The sequence below is a fragment of the Atheta coriaria genome, unplaced genomic scaffold (genome assembly GCF_025399875.1).
Source record: "Atheta coriaria isolate IRGN ID8LTWV9N9 unplaced genomic scaffold, Caltech_Dcor_3.1 hic_scaffold_8_pilon, whole genome shotgun sequence".
Classification (NCBI taxonomy): domain Eukaryota; kingdom Metazoa; phylum Arthropoda; class Insecta; order Coleoptera; family Staphylinidae; genus Dalotia; species Dalotia coriaria.
In genome coordinates, this window is record NW_027045450.1 from 3,277,638 (window position 1) to 3,299,960 (window position 22,323).

General features: G+C 36.7%; 2 protein-coding genes and 3 long non-coding RNA genes across 8 annotated transcripts; 2 read left to right on the forward strand and 3 right to left on the reverse strand.

Moving 5' to 3' along the window:
• The first annotated feature begins 39 nt into the window (after positions 1–39).
• On the forward strand, positions 40–12,493 carry LOC135797665 (uncharacterized). Its single transcript, XR_010549605.1, has 4 exons — positions 40–283; positions 441–497; positions 1,758–1,795; positions 12,388–12,493. It is a non-coding gene; the product is annotated as an uncharacterized lncRNA (long non-coding RNA).
• LOC135797414 (uncharacterized) lies at positions 8,015–8,688 on the reverse strand. The gene is made up of 2 exons (XR_010549540.1): positions 8,435–8,688; positions 8,015–8,319 (listed from the first exon to the last, which is right to left on the reverse strand). It is a non-coding gene; the product is annotated as an uncharacterized lncRNA (long non-coding RNA).
• On the reverse strand, positions 9,995–14,788 carry LOC135797662 (uncharacterized). 2 transcript variants are annotated; one of them, XR_010549602.1, is made up of 3 exons: positions 14,602–14,788; positions 11,181–13,191; positions 9,995–10,684 (listed from the first exon to the last, which is right to left on the reverse strand). It is a non-coding gene; the product is annotated as an uncharacterized lncRNA (long non-coding RNA). The 2 variants fall into 2 exon arrangements; XR_010549601.1 differs by having other exon boundaries at positions 11,707–13,191; positions 14,602–14,785.
• Positions 14,789–15,084: 296 nt separating this feature from the next.
• LOC135797661 (mitogen-activated protein kinase p38b-like) lies at positions 15,085–17,102 on the forward strand. Of its 2 annotated transcripts, none has more exons than XM_065310139.1 (5): positions 15,085–15,436; positions 15,493–15,610; positions 15,671–16,046; positions 16,099–16,333; positions 16,392–17,102. In XM_065310139.1, the coding sequence occupies exons 2-5, from the start codon at positions 15,510–15,512 to the stop codon at positions 16,796–16,798; spliced, it is 1,119 nt and encodes a 372-aa protein (XP_065166211.1). In that variant the 5' UTR covers positions 15,085–15,436; positions 15,493–15,509; the 3' UTR covers positions 16,799–17,102. The 2 variants fall into 2 exon arrangements, with proteins under 2 accessions (XP_065166211.1, XP_065166212.1); XM_065310140.1 differs by having other exon boundaries at positions 15,103–15,610; positions 15,671–15,848; positions 15,903–16,046.
• Positions 17,103–17,379: 277 nt separating this feature from the next.
• On the reverse strand, positions 17,380–21,974 carry LOC135797660 (beta-1,3-galactosyltransferase 5-like). 2 transcript variants are annotated; one of them, XM_065310138.1, is made up of 3 exons: positions 21,480–21,974; positions 20,876–20,957; positions 17,380–19,225 (listed from the first exon to the last, which is right to left on the reverse strand). In XM_065310138.1, the coding sequence occupies exon 3, from the start codon at positions 19,221–19,223 to the stop codon at positions 18,039–18,041; it is 1,185 nt and encodes a 394-aa protein (XP_065166210.1). In that variant the 5' UTR covers positions 19,224–19,225; positions 20,876–20,957; positions 21,480–21,974; the 3' UTR covers positions 17,380–18,038. The 2 variants fall into 2 exon arrangements, with proteins under 2 accessions (XP_065166210.1, XP_065166209.1); XM_065310137.1 differs by lacking the exons at positions 20,876–20,957; positions 21,480–21,974 and adding an exon at positions 20,152–20,289.
• Positions 21,975–22,323: the final 349 nt, after the last annotated feature.

Genomic DNA, 22,323 nt, shown 5'->3' on the forward strand with positions numbered 1-22,323 from the left:
GTGCTTGACATTGACGCCATCTTAGCACGTCATTGTAAATTCATCCGTCGTTGACAGCGCGTCGCTTGTCGTTTTATTCATAATTTCGCGTTCTTACAAAATATAAACATCGTTGTTTGTACTTAGTTTTTCGTTAAACTAAAGTTTTGTACCGTGATTTATTCGTTTTGTATATTCACTATCTCAAAGTAGTTGTTATTATTAAGATTTCGCGAAATAAGCAATGTGCACAGACTTTGACCTTGATCTTCGCCGGTTTTGAAGATGGTATCATTTGAAGCCGGTAAGTCAAATTTTTTGCTTTATGGCTTCATTTAAACATCATCTAACTGTCTATGATTTATCTGCTTATCTGACAAACTTGTTTGAATAGTAGTACAAGAAATTAGAATGGTTTTGTTTGTTTTGTCTGATTTGTATTTTTTTTTTGTTTGTTGTAGGTTTTAACAAGTTCCAAGGGCTCATCTGGAATGGTCACAACATACATAGAAAATTAGGTAATTTGATTTTTTTTTCTTGTAAAACTCATTTTTTGTTGCCCATACAATGAAAATATTCGTTGAATTATATTTTTTTGCGCATATCAATCCGGTAACGACACAGAAAAGTGACATGTTGCACGCAGTTACAGTTTCCCACATATTATAAGTAGTTTCGGGCATCCGCCACTAGGTGGCGCTTGTAATTTTAAAATCTGGTGCCGCTTTCTTTTTTGTCATTATTTCATGTGCCGACAGATGGCGCCTTATGATTTTAAAGTTTATTTTTCTGAAAATTATTTTCATTCAGGATTATTTTGTGTGTTTCAGTAAGTTTGTTTCAATTCGGTAATACTATTATTATAATATAGCGAGTGACTTGCTATCGCTAGGTTTTTTTATTTTATTTTTATAGTGTTTGAAATTATTTCATGCAATTTTAACGGAAATATGTGATTTAATTGCAAATAATTGTTTTAATTGTCTATTTATGCAGTTTACAATATTTATTTATTGCTATATTGATTATAATTTGCGTTAAAATTACAAAATTTGAATAATTTATTTTGAAGAAGTTCATCTTAGCGTCGTCTATATTTGAAGTTTTGAGTTATGCGTAAAACTTGCTAGTCGTTTAGACAGGGAAGTGCATGCGCACTTTCATGTACGTGTGACACATGGGCACGGCCATTTAAGTGCGTGACCACTCACTGACTCATATGCAATCGCTCACTATCTCATACGTACAACACACTTTTTGAAACGCTTTGTATTTTCTGGAGGTACAAGAAAGTATTCTCAGGTAGCGCAACGATGCATATTTTTAATTAAAAATATTCCTGCGAGTGAAAGTCGACTTGCACAGCTGTGATGCGAGCACTTCGTGCGGTAGATAAGAATACGTCGTTGAGTATTCGTGTTTCTTGTTGAAAATTCGATATATCGCGTTATATATTATATGTGTTAATTGTCGTGTTTGGTCATTCTGTAAATATTTATCGCGTATGTAATCTTCCAAATTCAATATTTTGTGTGTTTATTACATTTTCGCGTGGATTTATGATCGGTTGCCGTCGGACGCCGGCCGGCAGACTATTTTGGACTTGTGCGAACCATTTTGGACTTCTGCACAACTCGTTGACTCAATGTGTTACCTGGTACGAATACTAGTTTAAATAATTATGGAGAAGAAGACGATATTCATGGTAAACTTAGGGTTCCGCCGGAACTCATTGTCCGACATTGTGTAACTAATGTTTTCTTTCTTCTTTATTTCAGTATCTACTCACATTTGATTTGCGGTGCTCGATACACTGGTAAGTAAAATTTTTATCATTCATAGTATCTGTTTCTCTGATTTCTTGCAATTTGAAAATTGATATCTTTTGCGGAAATTTTTGCTTCAATAAATGCTTCAATAAAACTCAAATCATAAATCAAAATTTCATGATTTAACTAGCAAGAACTAAATATCATAAAATTGAATTGATTGGTCTGTAGATTAAGACGCTGCGATCAGATCTTAATTATCTCTTTTAGTTTACGAGATATTCGCGAATGAATAAAATGGGCAAAAATTGCAAAATGTCACTTTTAGCACTTTTAGTCGCGTTTTTCGACCTTTTACTGTAGGAAATATAATTATTTTATATTTTTGTCTGATAGAGAATCTTCCAATCATTCATAATCAATAATTCGTTGGTAGCTATCTCTTTTAGTTTAAGAGATATGAATTTTTGAAAATCGTCGTAAAAAGTATCAAGCACCCCCTTGGCAATTTTTTTCTTAAGAATTAAAATTTCATCTCTCAGATTTCTTTTTAACTATCCTATCTGATAGAGAATAGTCCGTAGATTAAGACGCTGCGATCGGATCTTAATTATCTCTTTTAGTTTACGAGATATTCGCGATTGATTAAAATAGGCAAAAATTGATAAATGTCACTTTTTATCACTTTTAGTCGCGTTTTTCGACCTTTTACTGGAGGAAATATAATCATTTTATATTTTTATCTGATAGACAATTTTCCAATCTATCATAATCAACAATTCGTTGGTAGCTATCTCTTTTAGTTTAAGAGATATGAATTTTTGAAAATCGTCGTAAAAAGTATCAAGCACCCCCCCTTGGCAATTTTTTTCTTAAGAATTAAAATTTCATCTCTCAGATTTCCATTTTAACTATCCTATCTGATAGAGAATAGTCCGTAGATTAAGACGCTGCGATCGGATCTTAATTATCTCTTTTAGTTTACGAGATATTCGCGATTGAATAAAATAGGCAAAAATTGAAAAATGTCACTTTTTAGCACTTTTAGTCGCGTTTTTCGACCTTTTACTGTAGGAAATATAATCATTTTATATTTTTATCTGATAGACAATTTTCCAATCTATCATAATCAACAATTCGTTGGTAGCTATCTCTTTTAGTTTAAGAGATATGAATTTTTGAAAATCGTCGTAAAAAAGTATCAAGCACCCCCCCTTGGCAATTTTTTTCTTAAGAATTAAAATTTCATCTCTCAGATTTCTGTTTTAACTATCCTATCTGATAGAGAATAGTCCGTAGATTAAGACGCTGCGATCGGATCTTAATTATCTCTTTTAGTTTACGAGATATTCGCGATTGAATAAAATAGGCAAAAATTGATAAATGTCACTTTTTAGCACTTTTAGTCGCGTTTTTCGACCTTTTACTGTAGGAAATATAATTATTTTATATTTTTATCTGATAGACAATTTTCCAATCTATCATAATCAACAATTCGTTGGTAGCTATCTCTTTTAGTTTAAGAGATATGAATTTTGAAAATCGTCGTAAAAAGTATCAAGCACCCCCCCTTGGCAATTTTTTTCTTAAGAATTAAAATTTCATCTCTCAGATTTCTGTTTTAACTATCCTATCTGATAGAGAATAGTCCGTAGATTAAGACGCTGCGATCGGATCTTAATTATCTCTTTTAGTTTACGAGATATTCGCGATTGAATAAAATGGGCAAAAATTGCAAAATGTCACTTTTTAGCACTTTTAGTCGCGTTTTTCGACCTTTTACTGTAGGAAATGTAATTGTTTTATATTTTTATCTGATAGACAATCTTCCAATCTTTCATAATCAACAATTCGTTGGTAGCGATCTCTTTTAGTTTAAGAGATATGAATTTTTGAAAATCGTCGAAAAAAAGTATCAAGCACCCCCCCTTGGCAATTTTTTCTTAAGTCTTAAAATTTCATCTCTCAGATTTCGGTTTTGACTATCCTATTTGATAGAGATCGGTCCGTAGATTAAGACGCTGCGATCAGATCTTATTTATCTCTTTTAGTTTACGAGATATTCGCGATTGAATAAAATGGGCAAAAATTGCAAAATGTCACTTTTTAGCACTTTTAGTCGCGTTTTTCGACCTTTTACTGTAGGAAATGTAATTGTTTTATATTTTTATCTGATAGACAATCTTCCAATCTTTCATAATCAACAATTCGTTGGTAGCGATCTCTTTTAGTTTAAGAGATATTAATTTTTGAAAATCGTCGTAAAAAAGTATCAAGCACCCCCCCTTGGCAATTTTTTTTCTTAAGAATTAAAATTTCATCTCTCAGATTTCCCTTTTAACTATCCTATCTGATAGAGATTCGTCCGTAGATTAAGACGCTGCGATCAGATCTTATTTATCTCTTTTAGTTTACGAGATATTCGCGATTGAATAAAATGGGCAAAAATTGCAAAATGTCACTTTATAGCACTTTTAGTCGCGTTTTTCGATCTTTTACTGTAGGAAATATAATTATTTTCTATCTTTATCTGATAGAGAATCTTTCAATCTTTCATAATCAACAATTCGTTGGTAGCTATCTCTTTTCGTTTAAGAGATATGAATTTTCAAAAATCGTCGAAAAAAAGTATCAAGCACCCCCCCTTGGCAATTTCTTCTTAAGACTTAAAATTTCATCTCTCAGATTTCGGTTTTAACTATCCTATCTGATAGAGATTGGTCCGTAGATTAAGACGCTGCCATCAGATCTTATTTATCTCTTTTAGTTTACGAGATATTCGCGATTGAATAAAATATAATCTTTCATCATAAGAATTTAAAATTACATAAATCGAATTTTAATTTATCATTATTTTAATACTTAATTAAAATTATGAGACTAGTAGCAATAGCATGAAGTAAAAATCATTAATTTGACTTGTTTTGTTTAGTTTTTTATTTATCAGCCAACGTTGGCATTCGACACGAGAATTGTGTTTGTTTTGAATACGATTTACACTTTCTTATCGCCGTGCGAATAGCAACGACCAAGATTGCGGAGTGTCGTTGCCATCCTTTCGCGTCTCGCTCTGCTTTTCTAGTTTAGTTTAGTTCGAATGTATCGGGTCTATTGCAATTTGCGCGCGGGCAGTCGTCGCGGCCATCCTTGCGCCGTCTTTGCGCGTTCGGGCAGCAGGTGGTCTTGTCATGAACTGTTGCGACCGTGTTTGCTTCGCTGAGGTACAGCATGCACTATTTTAATACTTTGTCATATAGAGAATTTTCAGTAGATAATAATTTTCAATCCGTTCCCCTCTGTCGCTTTCAGATATGAAAATAAGAAAAGTTGAAAATGTCCAATTTTTAGCACTTTGCTAAAATCCCATTTTTTCTTACGAATTAAAATTTCATTTTCTAGATTTCCAATTTAACTAGCTTATTCTATAGAGAATTGTCCGTAGGTTATGACTCTGCGATTCGTTCTCTTTAAGTTTACGAGATATTCGCAATTGAAATTTTTTTTTTTCATAATTGTGAGCGAACGAGTCCTCACACAAATATATGCGCGATGTCCAGAGATGCAGAATTTAATTCTCTATAAAACTATATTAATTTGTTGAAGGTGATTTGTCTGCTACGTGAGTTATTGAAAAAAAAAAAGATATTTCATCCGGTTTTTGCGTCCTTGAGTTAATTAGGTGCGTTTTTTCATTATTGTGGGCGAACGGGGCCTCACACAAATTTGAACGCGATGTCTAGAGATGCAGAATTTAGGAAATTTGTCTGCAATGTGAGTTATTGGTAAAAAAATGATATTTTATCTGCTTTTTGCGCCCACGCGTTAATTTTTTAGAAATTATTAGTGTCGGTCGGGGGCGTCACACAAACTTCAGCATAGCGCCTAAAGATGCGGAATTAAATTCTCCGACGGGTGGTATTTGTTTGCTGCAGTAATTCGACCTGCAACTTGCGAAAATTTGCATTAGAAGGTGATTTACTCAACTTTTATAGTGAAATGTTTGTATTTTTTGGGTATGCAAAATATCACTTTTGAGCACTTTTAGTCGCATTTTTCGACTCCATGAAATTAAATAATTTTAAATTTTTATTGCGTATAATAAGAATTCGAAATCCGTTCTTGTCGTTGCACCGACAAGTGCCGTTGGGCACCGTACGAGGCTAGCGGTCGAAGTGACTCGTGTTCAGGGCATCGAACGAAGGTAGCGGTAGAAGTGACTCGTATTCAGGGCACCCTACGAAGGTAGCGGTAGAAGTGACTCGTATCCATAAAATATAAAATATAATTTGTGCTATTCGGAATTGAAAAAAAAAACTGGGGAAAAGGAGCCGTACCGCCTCATGTATTTTATTGTTGTGAATTTTTTTGACTTCTTATTTTTCCGATTTTAATACTTTATTTTATAGAGAATATTTAAATTAGTCGCGGTGTTGTAAACATCAATTATTTAATTAACTAAGGTATATAGTAAACTTATACGAAGACAATAACTAAACTATAAATTATTTACTTGTATTAGTAAATTACAAATTCCTGTTTTTCTTCATCCTTATTGCATCCGAAAACCAATATATTCTTTTCTTATGCCGAGAAATATTGAAAGTAAAAATAGATTTAGTGTATGTGTGTTATTTCAATATTGTGAATTTTTACTTTTGCTTCGCAACTACGCGTTTACCACTACGCTTGTTTATAAACAACTTTTTTGTTCGACTGACGCTACGTACGCTATCGCTTATCGCTTCGTACCTGCCTTGTACCTGGTTTCGCGCAGCGCACATGGCAGTCGTTTCACCGCGTGATCCGCGAACGCGTGTCTCTAATCGCCACGCGTTTTCAGACTTCAATTATTCAATTAATCATCGTGTATTCTTTTCGACATTAGAAAAATATTCGTAACGAGCATGTGTGCCTGTTTTGTTTGATGAGTTGTAGCGGTTAGAGTGTTCTTAAGTGAGAAATAAGTATCCGTTAATCTTTACGCGAGTTTTCAGTTGATAAGATATATTCCTGGATCTAAAATTTCTTCATCAATGCACTGGTAGGTGTTTAATCACTTTTTTTTGCGGAAAGTTGAGGCGGTTTAACTTAGATTAATTATTCCATTTGAGGGATAATAATTGTGCAGATTAGAAACACCTGGTAGCATTTTCATCAGAATTCTTAGTTCCGTTTCCGAAAATAACATGCATAATTTAATTATTACACACACTGTGTTAAAAAGTATCTGAGGATTACTAAAATGACAATATTCATGTGATCGACCACGGTCACATTGCCGTCGACCATCGGCTCGTTCCTCTTTTCGCTGAACGTTTTTAATCGAATTACACTGCTTATCATCATTAAATTAAAAAGTTTCTTGTTGATCTAAAATCTTGTATGCTGAATAGTTATTTTTTATCGTATTTACCTACTGTATTACCACGCGCCGTCGCTTGCCGCCGTCTGCTGATTTGGATGTTTTCCGCCTGATGTTCTATCAATCTTTTAAAAATCTAAAAATCTTCTAAAAATCTTTGAATTTATGTTAAAATATAGTTGTTTCGGTATAAATTTCTCTCGTCATGATGTGAATAGTGACCGTATTTGTAATTTTTAAAATTTCCCTTTTGTAACACCCTGTGTATTAGTTTTCCTAACAGTACATAGTAAATCGCCTTTATTTGTCAGTTTTGGGTGTTCTTTGTTTTAAACTTGAGATTTTCTTTCTGAAACACCCTGTATATTTGTTTTTCCTCGTGTCCGTGAAAACTTTGCTGTAGCTGTGGTTTCAGGGCTTTTTTTGCACTTTAAGTTTTTTTTGTAACACCCTGTTTATTAGTTTCCCGGAGCATCGGGTGAAAACGAGCAATATTTGAGCCGCTTATTTTGAAAGTGGCCTAACTCCATTTATCTTCAAATCGAGATATTGAAAGTTTTGCGTTTCAATGAATTTAAAAATATACGTATAAGATACAAAGGAGTCATACTGCTTAAGCGTATCTTAGGATGTTAAATTTAAAGTTCCTGTTAAAATAGTGGCAATCATTAAGTATATAACGTGCGTTTCCTTATCAAGAATGGAGTTGGGCCACTTTCAAAATTAACAGCCCGATTCATTATAAAATTTGAAGATGCCCAAGTCCATTCAACATAATTTAAGATGTTTCAAATTGAAGAAAAAAAAACGTCTTCGTTTCACAGACAGCTTCGTGAAGTAATACATTTTGTTTGTTAAAATCTGCCAAACCCCAAAACTTCTCAAAAATATTCTTTCTTTCTTCTTCATTATAATTTTTTGTGCACGCATTCCGACAACCACAATCTTTGTTTTCGAAATTTTTTTCATGAACAATACTTCCGGTTTAACTGCAATATCTTTTTCCTGAATTCCGTTTTATCTTTCGCACTTTTTGGATATATGGTGCATCAATCTTTTCTCCATTGTTATTTGAATCTTCATCCTCTGACGAGGAATATTGTTTTATAACTCTTTTTCTTATTCGCTTTTTTTTATTAATTACTATTTCTTTTTCACTATCTGAACTAAGTGGTCTTCTTCGGTTCTTCCTCATGGGTGCAATAATTTCTATAATTTAATATTAAATTTTAAGTTTTATATTAATTAAACGTACAGGTTAATTAACTAAAGCAATTGTCCCAAAAATGAGGTGGACTTGTAAATACTAATTAATTGAAATTACCTTCATCGCCGCTTTCCGACATTATCAATAGTAAATACCTTGATGTAACTATAAATGGAGTTAGGCCACTTTCAAACCACACGGATCAGTTATTCAATTAATTCGGAAAACCTATGTGTAAAAAATGTACCGTATTTTCTCTGAATATAAGCAATCTGAAGTGCGTCACTGATAAATAACATGAAGTTGTACATGTAACCATGGAAACCGGCAAAAAATTGAAAAACGGAGTTAGGTCACTTTCAAAATAAACGGCTCATTTGTAGTGTTTACATCTTTTTCTTTTTAATGTTTGAGTTTGCTATTTGTGACACCTTGTATAATCGTTTTCCTTCACATCCCTGAAAATTTTGCCTTGACTGTTATTAGAATTTAACTTCTTGCACTTTGAATTTTCTTTTTGTAACGCCCTGTAAATTTGTTTCCCAGAGTAACGGTGAGAAACTAGCGTTATTTGAGTGTTTAGATGTTTTCCTGTCTGCACTTAATTTTCTTTTGTAACACCCTGTATATTTGTTTCCATTTTAATCACGAAGATTCTGTTGACTTATAAAATCTAAACTTGTATTATTTTACATTGTGTTTATTAATAAAGAAATGTTAAGAGATATTATGTCTTATGCTTGGAATGTACCCCTTCTATCATTTCAGGTACAGGTCTCTAAGAGAGTTCCCTCTCTCAGGGGATGATCCCCACTATAAAAATTGTTAAGGTATCCTGTATGATTTGTGTACTCCATCCTTCATTTCAGCTACAGGTCACAACTTGTAAGAACATTTTAAGTGTCCCCTCTCTTGAGGCAACTTAAAAATTAGAAATATTTTTACAAGTCCTTAAAAGGATGTCCTTCAAAGGAGTTCCCTCTCTCTGGGGGTGATCCCCCACCATAAAAATTGTTGATATGCCTGATAATTCCGGGGATGAAGCGCAGAGACATCGTAGCTGTAGGTTGGGCCGGGAGCAATGGACGCATAGAAGCAGTGGGCGATCGGCCAGAGCGCCGGAGGCGCTCTGGGAGATCGACCGTAGACTGTCTTATAACGACACATGCCGAAAAATTTAAAAATTCTGTCACCCCTATTCTCTTTTCTTCCATCCTTCTCTCTTCTCTTCTCTGTTCTCTTCCTTTCCGTCTTCTACTCTTCTCTGCTATTCCTTCTTCTCCTTCTCCTATTTCTCCACTTACTTTCTCTCTTACTTCTCATATTGCCTTCACTTGTATTGCAATTTCTCTTATATTCCATTTGAGTTTAGATATGCAACCCAAATCACACCTGTTATTTTTATATTTGAGAAAAATGCCTTCCATACCTGAGATTCGATCCGTGCCTACTAGCATGCCAGCAGGTGCACGTACCCACTCGACCACCGAGTGTTTTTATCATTTATATTTGATTCTTTTATTTATGTTTCTACTTTATTCAACTTTTTCAAAACAACAACACAAGTCGCAGGCATGTTGCACTCGCTCCACGCGTATAATATCTATATTGAATGTGTGAAACGCTCATATACTGAAAACGGCAAGGAGGATACCAAAAATAAATATGAATGAGATATTAATTGATATTAATTTTATTTTATTGACAACATTTACAAATACAAAAAAAATTTATATTGAAAAATATCGACAACTATTAAATGCCGCGGAAGACTTGCCTTAAAATATGCGCACATTTGCACTTTTCTCAACTTCCTATCCGGACACATCCGTTGACTACTTATTGGATTTAAATATAAATCCAAGTTATTCTGGGCGATAACCGACAGCCGACGGACACGCACGCAGTGCACATGCCGGCCAACACGAGTGCAGTACGAGTATAAAATCCACACGCGAAAAATATTCCCGACGACCGACAGTAGTTCACTCGTGCTTATTATCTGGCGAAATTCCGATCACGCGCAATTGTAATAAATGTCGTCGATTGCTTATTGAATATTAATCGATTTACGATCAATTTATAATAGGGAGAAACAAAACTAGCCGCGAGGAACACGCGTGTTTCGCTCGGCAACCGGAATGGAACTGAATGTGCGCTCTGAAACGACCACGCGATCACGCGGTGTCGCTATTACGATAGACTCAACAAAAAACTGTTTACATACAAATATTCGTATGTCTGAACTATACCTGGATAACAGTTTAATATTGTCACAACTAGCACACTAGGCAGTATTTTTACGGGAGCGCCTACAGTTGCTGTCGAATCCGTGAAATGTGAAACCAGAACCATAGCCACGGTTACCTGAAGCGAATAAAAACAAAATAATTAACATAAAGAACAACTCCTGTGTTAAACAAGTGTAACCGGTCGGGAGAAACAAACAATTTTCCAGCGCATGTCAAAAAAAAATGAAAAAATGTCACACGTTAAAGCCGTTTTTGATGCATTTCCTGCAGAAATTTTGGGGGCGGCAGACGTGCTAATTTCTGCAACAAACAAAGGCAACCTGACGGAGAGTTTAATTCCGCATCTTTTGACGCCGCGCTGAAGTTAATGAGCTGCTAAGATCGCATGCAGATCCGAAAAAATACTAACATTTAAAGAAAAAGGGTGCAAAAATCACCCTTTTATGCAAATTCTCGCGGGTTGCATGTCGAATTCCCGCAACAAACAAAGGCAACCTAACGGAGAATTTAATTCCACATCATTCGACGCCGCGCTGAAGTTAATAAGCCGCCAAGGTCGCGTGCAAAGGCGAAAATATAATAAAATTGAAAAAAAAGGGTGAAAAACTCACAATTTTATGCAAATTTTTGCGGGTTACATGCCGAATTCCTGCAACAAATAAATAAAACCTGTCGGGGAATTTTATTCCACGTCTTTTGACGCCGCGCTGAAGATAATGAGCTGCTAAGGTCCAGTGCAAACCCGAAAAAATACTAACATTTAAAGAAAAAGGGTGCAAAAATCACCCTTTAATGCAAATTTTCGCGGGTTGCAGGTCGAGTTTTCGCAACAAACAAAGGCAACCTGACTGAGAATTTAATTCCGCATCTTTTGATGTCGCGCCGAAGTTAATGAGCCGCCAAGGTCACGTGCCAACCCGAAAATATTCTAAAATTTAAAGAAAAAGGGAGAAAAAATTACCCCTTTTATGCAAATTTTCACGGGTTGCAAGTCGAATCTCTGCAACAAATAAGTAGAGCCCGACGGAGAATTTAATTCCGCATCTTTTGACGCCGCGCTGAATTTAATGAGCCGCCAAGGTCGTGTGCAAACCCGAAAAAATACTAACATTTAAAGAGAAAGAGTGAGAAAATTACCTTTCTATGCATATTTTTGCAGGTTGCCGGTTGAATTCCTGCAACAAACAAATACTACCCGACGGAGAATTTAATTCCGCATCTCTAGACGTCGCGCTGCCGATAGTGAGCCGTCTAGATCGCGCGCAAACACGAAAAATACAAACATTTCACGAGAAAGGGTGACAAAAATCACCCTTTTATGCAAATTTTCGCGAGTTGCAGATCGAATTCCTGCAACAAACAAATACAAGCCGACGGAGAATTTAATTCTGAATCTATAGACGCCACGCTGAAGTTAGTGAGCCGCCTAGCTCGCGCACAAATATGAAAAAATACAAAAATTTTATGAAAAAGGGTGATTTTTTTTCATGCAAATTTTCGCCAGGTTCGTACGGTGCCCTGAACACGAGTCACTTTTACCGCTAGTCTCGTAAGGTACTCTGAATCGAGTCACTTCTACCGGTAACAAATACTACCCGACGGAGAATTTAATTTTGCATCTCCAGACGCCGTGTTGAAGTTAGTGAGCCCCTTGGAACGCGCGTAAACAACCCGACGGAGAATTTAATTCTGAATCTATAGACGCCACGCGGAAGTTAGTGAGCCGCCTAGATTGCTTGCAAACCCGAAAAAATACAAACATTTCATGAAAAAGGGTGACAAAAATCCCCTTTTTATGCTAATTTTCGTGGGTTGCAGGTCGAGTTCCTGCAACAAACAAATGCCACCCGACGGAGAATTTAATTCCGCATCTCTAGACGCCACGCTGAAGTTATTGAGTCGGTAAGGTCACGGGTAAACCCAAAAAAATACAAACATTATACGCGCCTTTTCGCGAGTTAAAGCTAGACAACAGTGCGTACCAAGGATACCAAGTACCCTTATCCGCATTACTACCAACAAATAAAGCGCAAACATGTCCCGCCAGTACAACAACAAGCAAAAAGACGATACAGTCAGTCGTGAAGCGCTTAAATGTGCAATATAATGTAAACTCTAGATAACCTTTCTTATAATGACGTAGAAATCTGTACAATGTTTGTTTTAAGGCAAATAAACTGGACGATTATGATCCTTCCCTGAATCAACTAATCTTAGAAAGCATTGTTATAAAGAGTTTACACTACATGTTATTCTACTAGCATTCATCAAATTAAATGTCAAAGGTCCCTAAAAATATACAATTCTAATGATAAGGGATCTTAAAGAATGCGTTCGTGATCGAGAGTTTTTTTCTGTCCTTCCCAGTGCGCATTAATTGTACTGGTTTGAAAAATAATGTGTGTAGGTGTTCCTTTGGTTGATGTCGTGGCAGCCGATTTTTGAGTGTATATTCCACCGCAGTATGCATCATCAGTTGTTACGCTCCAATTTCAATAATTAAATTTGATATTGAAATTAAGAGATGTGATGCTGAAGGCCGAACACGGACAAGAAGGACATCACTGCTGGTAGCCAAAAGATGAACCTCGGGCAAATATTTGTCGCATAATTCACCAAAAACTAAAATTAAATCACATTTTAATACAGTAATACTAGATACACTTAGATAAACATGTTCACAACAACAATAACAAGACAAGATATCGTTCTTACAAGGTGTAAACAAAAACTTCTAGAACAATACATGCCCGAATGGGTGAATTAGACAGAGACAACAATTTCAGAAAAGGAAAATACAGAAAGTCTGCCTTTATCGTTACTTCTCGGCTTCAACGCAGAAGATTGTCCATGTTCCCAGGGCAAAATTCCAAACACAATGACCAGCACAGATAGACCGCAATTGAACGAAATATCACAAGAAACGATGCAGTTTCATGCTACTTATATCTCGCGAGCGTGTAATGCAAACAAGTTGATAGCGCGCGGCCATCTTGCAATACGCACAACAAACGCAAAGAAAATCGACGATTATGTATATTCCGCGCTCGATTATTTAGTAATAAAACACTAAACAAGTGGGTAACAACTAAACGCAATCGATACACAAACGAAATGAACGCGATTTACCGAATTACAACCTCGAAATAAAACGATAACAACCGCGAGAAACACGTCCAAAACAACCCGCAACCGGCAAAAAACTGCGCTGAGTATACAGCAAGCGCAAGTGCGCAAGCAACGGCGGCACGCGTTAATACGCGCACGCCGCAATACAACGCGCACTATTTGCGCGCACAAACAAGGTCGCATGGAAATACAAATAAACGAGTGAAAATAGATTGCAGCATAAAATTAACTTTTAAAGAACATGCAGCGTCATCTATCGGCCGACAAAGTAATAACGATGAAGAAAGTTGCATAAGGACCTGAAACTATTAGCGCCATCTAGTGGCGGGAGCAAAATTCATTCGTGTCTGGTAAGAAAACTGTAATTGCGGGTAATATTTCTTGCGGACCTGCCATTTTTTTGAAGCGTAATCGGATTGAAAAGCGCAAAAGATTAAATTCAACTTTTATATATCTTTATTCATCTTCTTCGTTGAATATGTAATCCATAATAATATTTATTTACAATTTATACGTGAACTGAATTAGAATTTATTTCGAGAATACAGGTTTTGCGTCGTGGGGCACACGGCTTCCGAAATATTGAACACTTTCCACAGCAAGTTTATGAAAATGTAAAAAATAGCTAACTTTTGGGGTCGGTTTTCAGGCACTTCGCGTGTGAAGAAAATTCAGATTTAGAAACGATTTAAGACATATTTAAACTCTTTTAAACCACATATATTAACTATAGACTCGAGTTATCAATGTAACACCTTAAGTTACAAGGTGACCTGAACAAAAACCAGATTGAATATCTCCAAACAATACATACAACAATTCTACAAGTATGGCGGTGTTCCGCGAACGCAACAAGTGCAAATTTTATTGTTTAGGACATGAATAAATTAAAGAATTCTTTACCTTCAGATTGATAGATCAGTTCCATCGGAGTTTTCTCCCTCGCGAATGGATGAACACACGATAACAGGTGAAATCTCGAACGAAATTACGATAAACCAATGCAACGTGAAAACGTAAGCGCAGCCAAAACTGAATTAGACTAGAGTCGGCATTGTCGACATGTAGCGGTTTGGATTGGCCAGTGTTGCCAACTTAGATTTTGAAAAAGCGTAGATATGCAACGCTTATTACATTGGAAACGTATTGTGGTTTTAAAAATAGTGCTTCAAAGAGAAAGCAGTAGACGATAAAATTCAGACTGTTACATTATTATTCACCAATAAAAGTAACAGCCATTTATCTATACATATATTTATATTTATTAGAGAATACATAATCTATGTTTTATTTCAACAACTTACCAAAAATTCAACACGTAATTCAACACGTATATTCGTACATACATATGAGAGTTAGCGCAAACACTCAATACTTGTACAGACATCTATACTTGTACTAGACTCGTTAAATAACTATTAGTGTTTTTCAACTAGCAAGCAATAGAAGCGCTAGTGCAACCGTAATGAAAATTTCGCTGGGCTCATTTTGACGGTCAACAAGGTACATATGCAAAACTGGTAAAACTGAGCCAGCGTCAGCCAACCGGGCATGTCAGTATGTAATCGGCGACACAACCACATCAAATGAACCTGAGTTGATTCTTTTTGTTGTTCTTCGTCCTTGTGTCGCCCAATGTCTGGTTAACATCGCGCGTTCAGGCGTGTTTGGTCACCTGCGTTTGTTTGGGGAACGACATTCAATGAGCATCTAGCTAAGTAGTACATACATAGTTCTGGTATACATATTAGTAGTTCCTTAAAGGGAAAAATAAGTGGATCTCGTTTGCATCAGGGATAAACTAATCGAAAATGTCCGTCAATCGAACAGAGGTGAATAAAACAGTCTGGGAGGTGCCTGATAGGTATCAGAACCTGGTGTCAGTGGGATCAGGTGCTTATGGACAAGTTTGGTAAGCACTCATTTGAGTTTTGTGATATAAATAAGCTCAGCAATGGATTACCTTTTGTAGTGCATCATTGGACACAAAAACAAATATGAAAGTTGCCATAAAGAAGCTGGCACGTCCGTTTCAATCAGCAGTGCATGCAAAACGTACTTATCGCGAAATTAAGTTGCTCAAGCACATGAAGCATGAGAATGTTATTGGCCTCCTTGATGTGTTCTGTTCACAGTATGACAGTGATCAAGTTAGTTATGTTCATTTTATTTACTACCCATCTAAATTTAATGAAATTTTCCAGATATATTTGGTAACACACCTAATGGGAGCAGATCTGAATACAATTATACGTACACAACGATTATCTGATGAGCATGTACAGTTTTTAGTTTACCAAATCCTAAGAGGCCTTAAATATATACATTCAGCTGGAGTGATTCACAGAGTATGTAACTGGATGTAGTTTGTTTACAAGAATCATAAAAACGATGTTTTAGGATTTAAAACCATCAAATATTGCAGTGAATGAAGACTGTGAGTTGAAAATTCTAGATTTTGGGCTTGCTCGTCCGACTGAGAGTGAAATGACCGGCTATGTTGCCACTAGATGGTACAGAGCTCCGGAAATTATGTTGAATTGGATGCACTACAACCAAACTGTTGATATTTGGTCTGTGGGATGCATTATGGCTGAGTTTATAAACTCTAAACAACTGTTTCCAGGAAGGGATCGTAAGTTGATTGTATTTTAAAATTTATCTGAATGTTTTGCTTGATGTGCCTCTTGCAGATATTCATCAGTTAAATCTTATCATGGAGATTCTCGGCACACCGAGTGAAGAATTCCTGTCGAAGATTACATCGGATAGTGCACGCGGATACATACGATCATTACCACCAACACACAAAAAAGATCTCCATTCAGTATTCCCACGCGCCAGTCCGCTTGCCATCGACTTGCTGGAGAAAATGTTGGAACTGGACAGCGATAAGCGTATTACTGCCGAGCAGGCGTTGGCTCATCCTTACTTGGAGCAGTACGCCGATCCACGCGATGAGCCTGTCTCAGCACCGTACGACCAAACCATTGAAAACCAGGATCATCCGGTTGAAAAGTGGCGAGATTTGGTTATGGAAGAAATCCGTACATTTATTCCACCCATACTTGACAACGATTCACATGAGGCTGGTAATTGATCCATTATCAATTTATCTAGAGGCAGCACTGTTGTAATATCTACTAAAAAGAGAAGCAAATAATATAGATATATTTTTAGCCCTCAAATCATTGTTGAAGCTCAAAAACGAAAAAAAAATCCATCAAACTGTTAATATTTTGTTGTATAACAAGTTGCGTATATTTTTACTGAAAGTTTATTTTTGTGTTACTGCTATATATTTTTTTGTTCTGCAAAATTAAGTTCAAATGCTTTGTTTCAATATAATTTATGTATTGTATGTACAACTAAATTTGATTAAGAGTATTTACATTCTTATACTATTACGTCTTGAGATTGTGGAACAAACAACATAGAAACTGATACACATTAAAATATGCTACGCGGAAAAGGAACATTCGACGCACTAACATTGCTTCCTAAACAATCCGGATACATAATAGTTAAATGTGTTTTTCACTGCGTTCCCAACTTAACAATCTTACTGACTTTTAAAGCTCAATACCTGGAATAACAAGGTAATAACAGTAAATAAGTACAAACTAGTGTAATGATTTGTTGTTTCGAACAGTAATAAGAAATCCATAAAAACACCTGGCGGGGGCTTTAGAGTCTTCGCTTTATTTTCATAATAGAAAGACTATTCATCAATTGGTTTGATCCTACTTTTAAAATACAACGTATAAAATACTCACGTTTAGAATGTAAATCTGTTAGAGCCCGATTGCTTGCACCTTCTTCCCAGAGACTTTCGTTTTCAAGGTATCACACATTTTGCACCATACAAGCGTGAAAAGTGTGTTAGGCTTATTTCTGATGTTGTTTCAAACATTTTAGGAATTCTAGGCCATTAATATTCTTGGAATATTTCGTTATTGACAGTATCTTTCATCAAATCATAATTAATATTCATGTGTACGTTTGGATTGGTACACACATCGATGCTGATCATAACAGTGCATTTATCAATTATAAAATATAAAAATTGAAATGAATAGAATGATAATAACCTCAAATTTGATTGAAAGGAAATAACTAAATGTAGTGAAAAAATCTAAAATTTGTTTTAAAATTACTTCTGTAAAAAAAAACTAATATTGTTGATGACTAGGGCGATTATGTTGATAAGCCTTGGATTACAAACAAATCAAACTCGTAACTGCAACACAATATTAATGGAAGACCGAATTATCCCCTTGTAAGATCATGAAGCAGTTGTTACTGAATCTCATTGCCTAGGCCGTGCATTGCATCCTCGTTTATTTGCACTTGGCGAGACCATCCTGCAGCTTCTTCCACAAGTCATACTGTTCCGCACCTTTAACCATATGAATGCTTATGCCGCGTTGTACTGAACACGCGGTGAACGAAATACGCTTGTTGAGAAACTCGGGTACGTGCACTCGCTTAATTTTGAGGCTGCTCGCCACAATGCCGGTGACGAAAACATCCTCTAACTTGAAGTAGGTATGATTTAAAGCTGCTGAATATAGTTCCTTCGCAAGACGGCCGGGCATCAGGTACGCCGGGCCAGTGGTAAAGTCAGGGAAAATTGGCGGCCGATACTGTTGCGGCGAGATGTAATACTTCGACTTTTTATTCCGAATAGGCTTCCATTTCTTCGCCAACCGGCCGTAGATGACACGTTGCTCAGGTTTATGCTTGCTGATGAAAAGCAAAAGCCGCGACACGTTGATGAACATATCATCATCGGTCTTCAACACAAACGAGACTTTCGGGCAATAGTTATCCACCCACTCCAGCATCGATATCGTTTTTAATGTAAGATTGTCATACGTATCGATGAATTTACCTGTGATGATATCGCCGTATAAATACTCTTCCTGCTTGATCTGTTTCAGCAGAGTGGCATTGGAAGTGGTGCCCAGCATAAATGTGATGGCAATGTCACGTCTCGAGCTATAATGACCCCAAGTCTGGCGGATGGCCATGCGCGCACTTATATGACTAGGAGCCGACGTGATCGCGATGAGCAGCGTAAGATCTTTCCCGAAATTCGGGCATATGTCAAAACTGGGATCATTGTGACCAGCTTCGTATATGATCTCGGCGGCGACGCCGCGGGTGAGGTCGGGCACAGCGGGTTGACTTTGTGAGGCAGCCGCAACCGGCACCGACGATGGCACATCAGACACCGTCGTCGCATTTCTATTTACGTTACTGCTACTACTTAAACTATTGCTACTAGAAGCTATTATGGCTGGTTTTGTTTCATTGGAGTGGCCGACCGCAGGCGGCGGCTGGAGGTCCTCTGGACCACTACGGAGCAGTCCATTCGTATAGTTGTGGATGAAGTGAGCTGGCGTTGGTGATATGATCACCGGCGTCGAAGACAGCACGTAGACGTAGACGAGAGTTAGGCCAGCTATTGCTAATAGTGCCAAGTGCAATAGTCGCACTTGAGGAAACCATAATATACCCATACCTGCAATAACCAACAAATCATCACTTAGTATTATATTTTCAACTACTGGACTATTATATGTTGCACAAGGGCAAGGTTTTCATTTATTCATTAATTCTGTTTAAAAAAACAATATTGATATTTAATTCATTGCAGATATCGTGATAAGCACGAACAATTCGTGTTCAATAATGGCTGTTCAATCTTAACAGACATGAAATGACAGCTTCCACCTGGAAAACGCCGATCATGTTCAAATATGAAGAAGGATAACAGGCATGTCAATCTGTACATGCATTCACAAATATTCCAGCGCGTGCTTGTTTCGACTAACAATGATTTAGTTCAGTTTGCACATTTAACGATTATCGTCTGAGTTTTCACATTGGATATATTTATACTTGCATTAATATATTTCATAAGCAAATATTCTATTAGAATTTCATAAAATTTGCCTGTTTCAGACTCCATTTTGAGCCAAACAAAAATAATTGAGAAATTATAATGTAGCAGCATGCCTACGGTCGAACCTAATTCGAATTCTGGGAAATTTACTAAGCAACTGGTTTCTGAATGACAAACAAAGGTGAACCGCGAAATTCACTCAAATGCCGATATTATTCCACTGCATCCCAATAACAAAACTCTGTTTTTTGTTCAAACTCTGCGCTGAATTGTCACGCATTTAATCTCTGTTAGTGTTCGTGCATTTAATCTCTGTTAGTGTTCGTGCATTTACTCTCGCCACACTTCAAAGAGAAATTGAATAAATCCATGATTAAACTGGAAAGAAAGTAAAACTGTACCTAACGACGAATTAATAATTACTATGCAACCAAACACGCCAAAAGAATACATAATAAATAGTTAAAAGTTAATGACGGGCGCGATGAACAATTTGGCAGTCGGGAGTCGGAGCCTAATTTTGGTTTAATAGCGCTGCATACCTGAACGCTTTAGTTTCATGCAATTGAAGTAATACAGGCAACGGCAAGTTCCGGTGTTGCGCTTTCACTTTCGTGCAGCAAACCGAATGCTTCTTTACGCGGCCGCACACTTTTACTTAAGCTGCACTCACAAATTTGTTCGGCATTAACGCTGTGTGTGTGTGTGGAAACATTTGCGTGAGTCACGTGCATGGCAGCCGGGCAAAATGCTCGTAACGGCGTAACCAGCCACATGGAAAGAAATAACTACAAACATAAATATTGCAGTCGGCAGGCGATGCGCAATACATATTACGGTTGCACACATATCGAATTCTGTGGTTGTTAACGAGCGAATGCGTGTTAATCTATCTTTTCCTGGTTTGGCTTTTGTCATTTGGGTAATTCATGATCTAAATTTATGAGTTGTAGCATAGTAATGTTTATTTTTAGTAAACGCAACTAAAGTGTATATCTGGTTGCCTATTCTCACACGCTATTTAAGATGTCAAAATTTTCTGATGCAAAAGTTTATTGAAGAAAATAATTTGACCGAGACAAGGTCAAGAACGTTGAATTAAAGTTTTCAACAGCACAATAATTAAAAACACGCCACGAATGAAATCTAACGCGGTCCGCCCAACAACCGGCTTTATCACAATTTACTAAATAAATATATCATACGTGTGTACATTTAATACTGTGCCAAAATTATCTAATCATATAAAAAATATAAAATACATACCAAATTATGTAGTAAAATAGAAGTAAAATTGTCTATGATATGATGTCCTCTTGCTGGTATCATACATTTCGCATGAAGTAAGCTAAAAAAACAGAAAAATTAATGAATGATTCACACACATAAAAGTAATTAAGTTTCGATAATGAAATTTTGCATAACGCGCATGAATCAAACAACTTAACGGATAACAAAACGTAGTTAATATTCCCATAATGTAATAAAAAGACGAGCCAAGGTTTCCTAGGTTTGTTGTTTTCTATATTCCGATGATGAAGCGGCAATGACACGTTACTTCAAACTACAAGAATGATTCCTTGGGTTACGTCATTTGTTAACTCACGATATCAATGAGCAAGTGCAGTAAATGAAACAACCTTGCTTGCATCTACATCAGATGTTTTCATTTCTTCTAATTCTTCACATTGTCTTTAATTAATTGCTGATAAATGTGTCAAGTCTACACGTTCGTTAATTTCCAATCATCTCACCTCGCAATGCAAACAATTCAGCACCAATCACCAATTTAACCTTCTAGTTTTGTGCTCGGGTATTGTATGAACATGCGAGCGTTAGCTAACAATGTTTAATTGAAAAATGTTATTACCTTTTGTTCGGGATTATGGTTATCGTTATCAACAGCGTTGTGGACGTCAGCTGCTGTGCGAAGTGATGACGTCGTCTGCAACCCTAAGCGCACTTCCTGCATTAGGCCATACAAGGTGTTCGTGGCACGCTGGCAGGAACAGCAGATACTAGTTGCGCCATTGTCGGAACGTATCCCCTAGGCTTTGGAAGCAGGACGAGAATGGCAACGCTCGCCTCTTCTTAGAACTTCCGAATTGTAGGCCCTGGCGCGCAGTGGTGATTATCCAATAACGGCGTTCAATTTAATTATGCTCGCAGATTGCGTCAGGTCGCACAATACGCGCAAAGGTGAAACAGAGTGCAAAGAGGAAGCGAACGCAGACGTAGAAATTGACAGAATCGACACAACAAACACACACGACGGTCGTGCACCAACGTTTGTTGCGCCCAGCGGCAGAAACAGCTGGAATGAGGAGCGCGCACTGAGCGCGTACGCAGACTGACTGCGAGCGAGCGAAATCATGTTGTTGGTTGTTGGTTGTTGGGAAGCATCGCTCGTCTAGGCGTCGCGGTGGTCGCGTTTGAATAGCTAAATCGCAGGATTTACGATATTCAATTGCTTGAACATATTTTTGTGTTGCAATGAATTTTGCAAATCAAGTGCTGAGAACATGTATGAAAAAAGTTAATGTCATTCAAATATTGTTTATGTACACGTGCAGTAATTAAATTTCCTATAAATTAACGAAGTAATCAGTAATTGAAATGTTGTAATTCCTCGTGACCAGGGATTATGCATAATAAATAGAAATAAATGTATTTTCAAAGAGAACTTGAACAGAAAACTAAATAATGGTAAGTGT

Excerpts from the sequence above, each read along its gene's own strand:
- LOC135797661 (XM_065310139.1), top strand. The coding sequence starts at position 15,510 with ATGTCCGTCAATCGAACAGAGGTGAATAAAACAGTCTGGGAGGTGCCT. Across the intron at positions 15,611-15,670 it reads GGTGCTTATGGACAAGTTTG|TGCATCATTGGACACAAAAA; the intron begins GTAAGCACTCAT and ends TACCTTTTGTAG. Across the intron at positions 16,047-16,098 it reads CAGCTGGAGTGATTCACAGA|GATTTAAAACCATCAAATAT; the intron begins GTATGTAACTGG and ends ACGATGTTTTAG.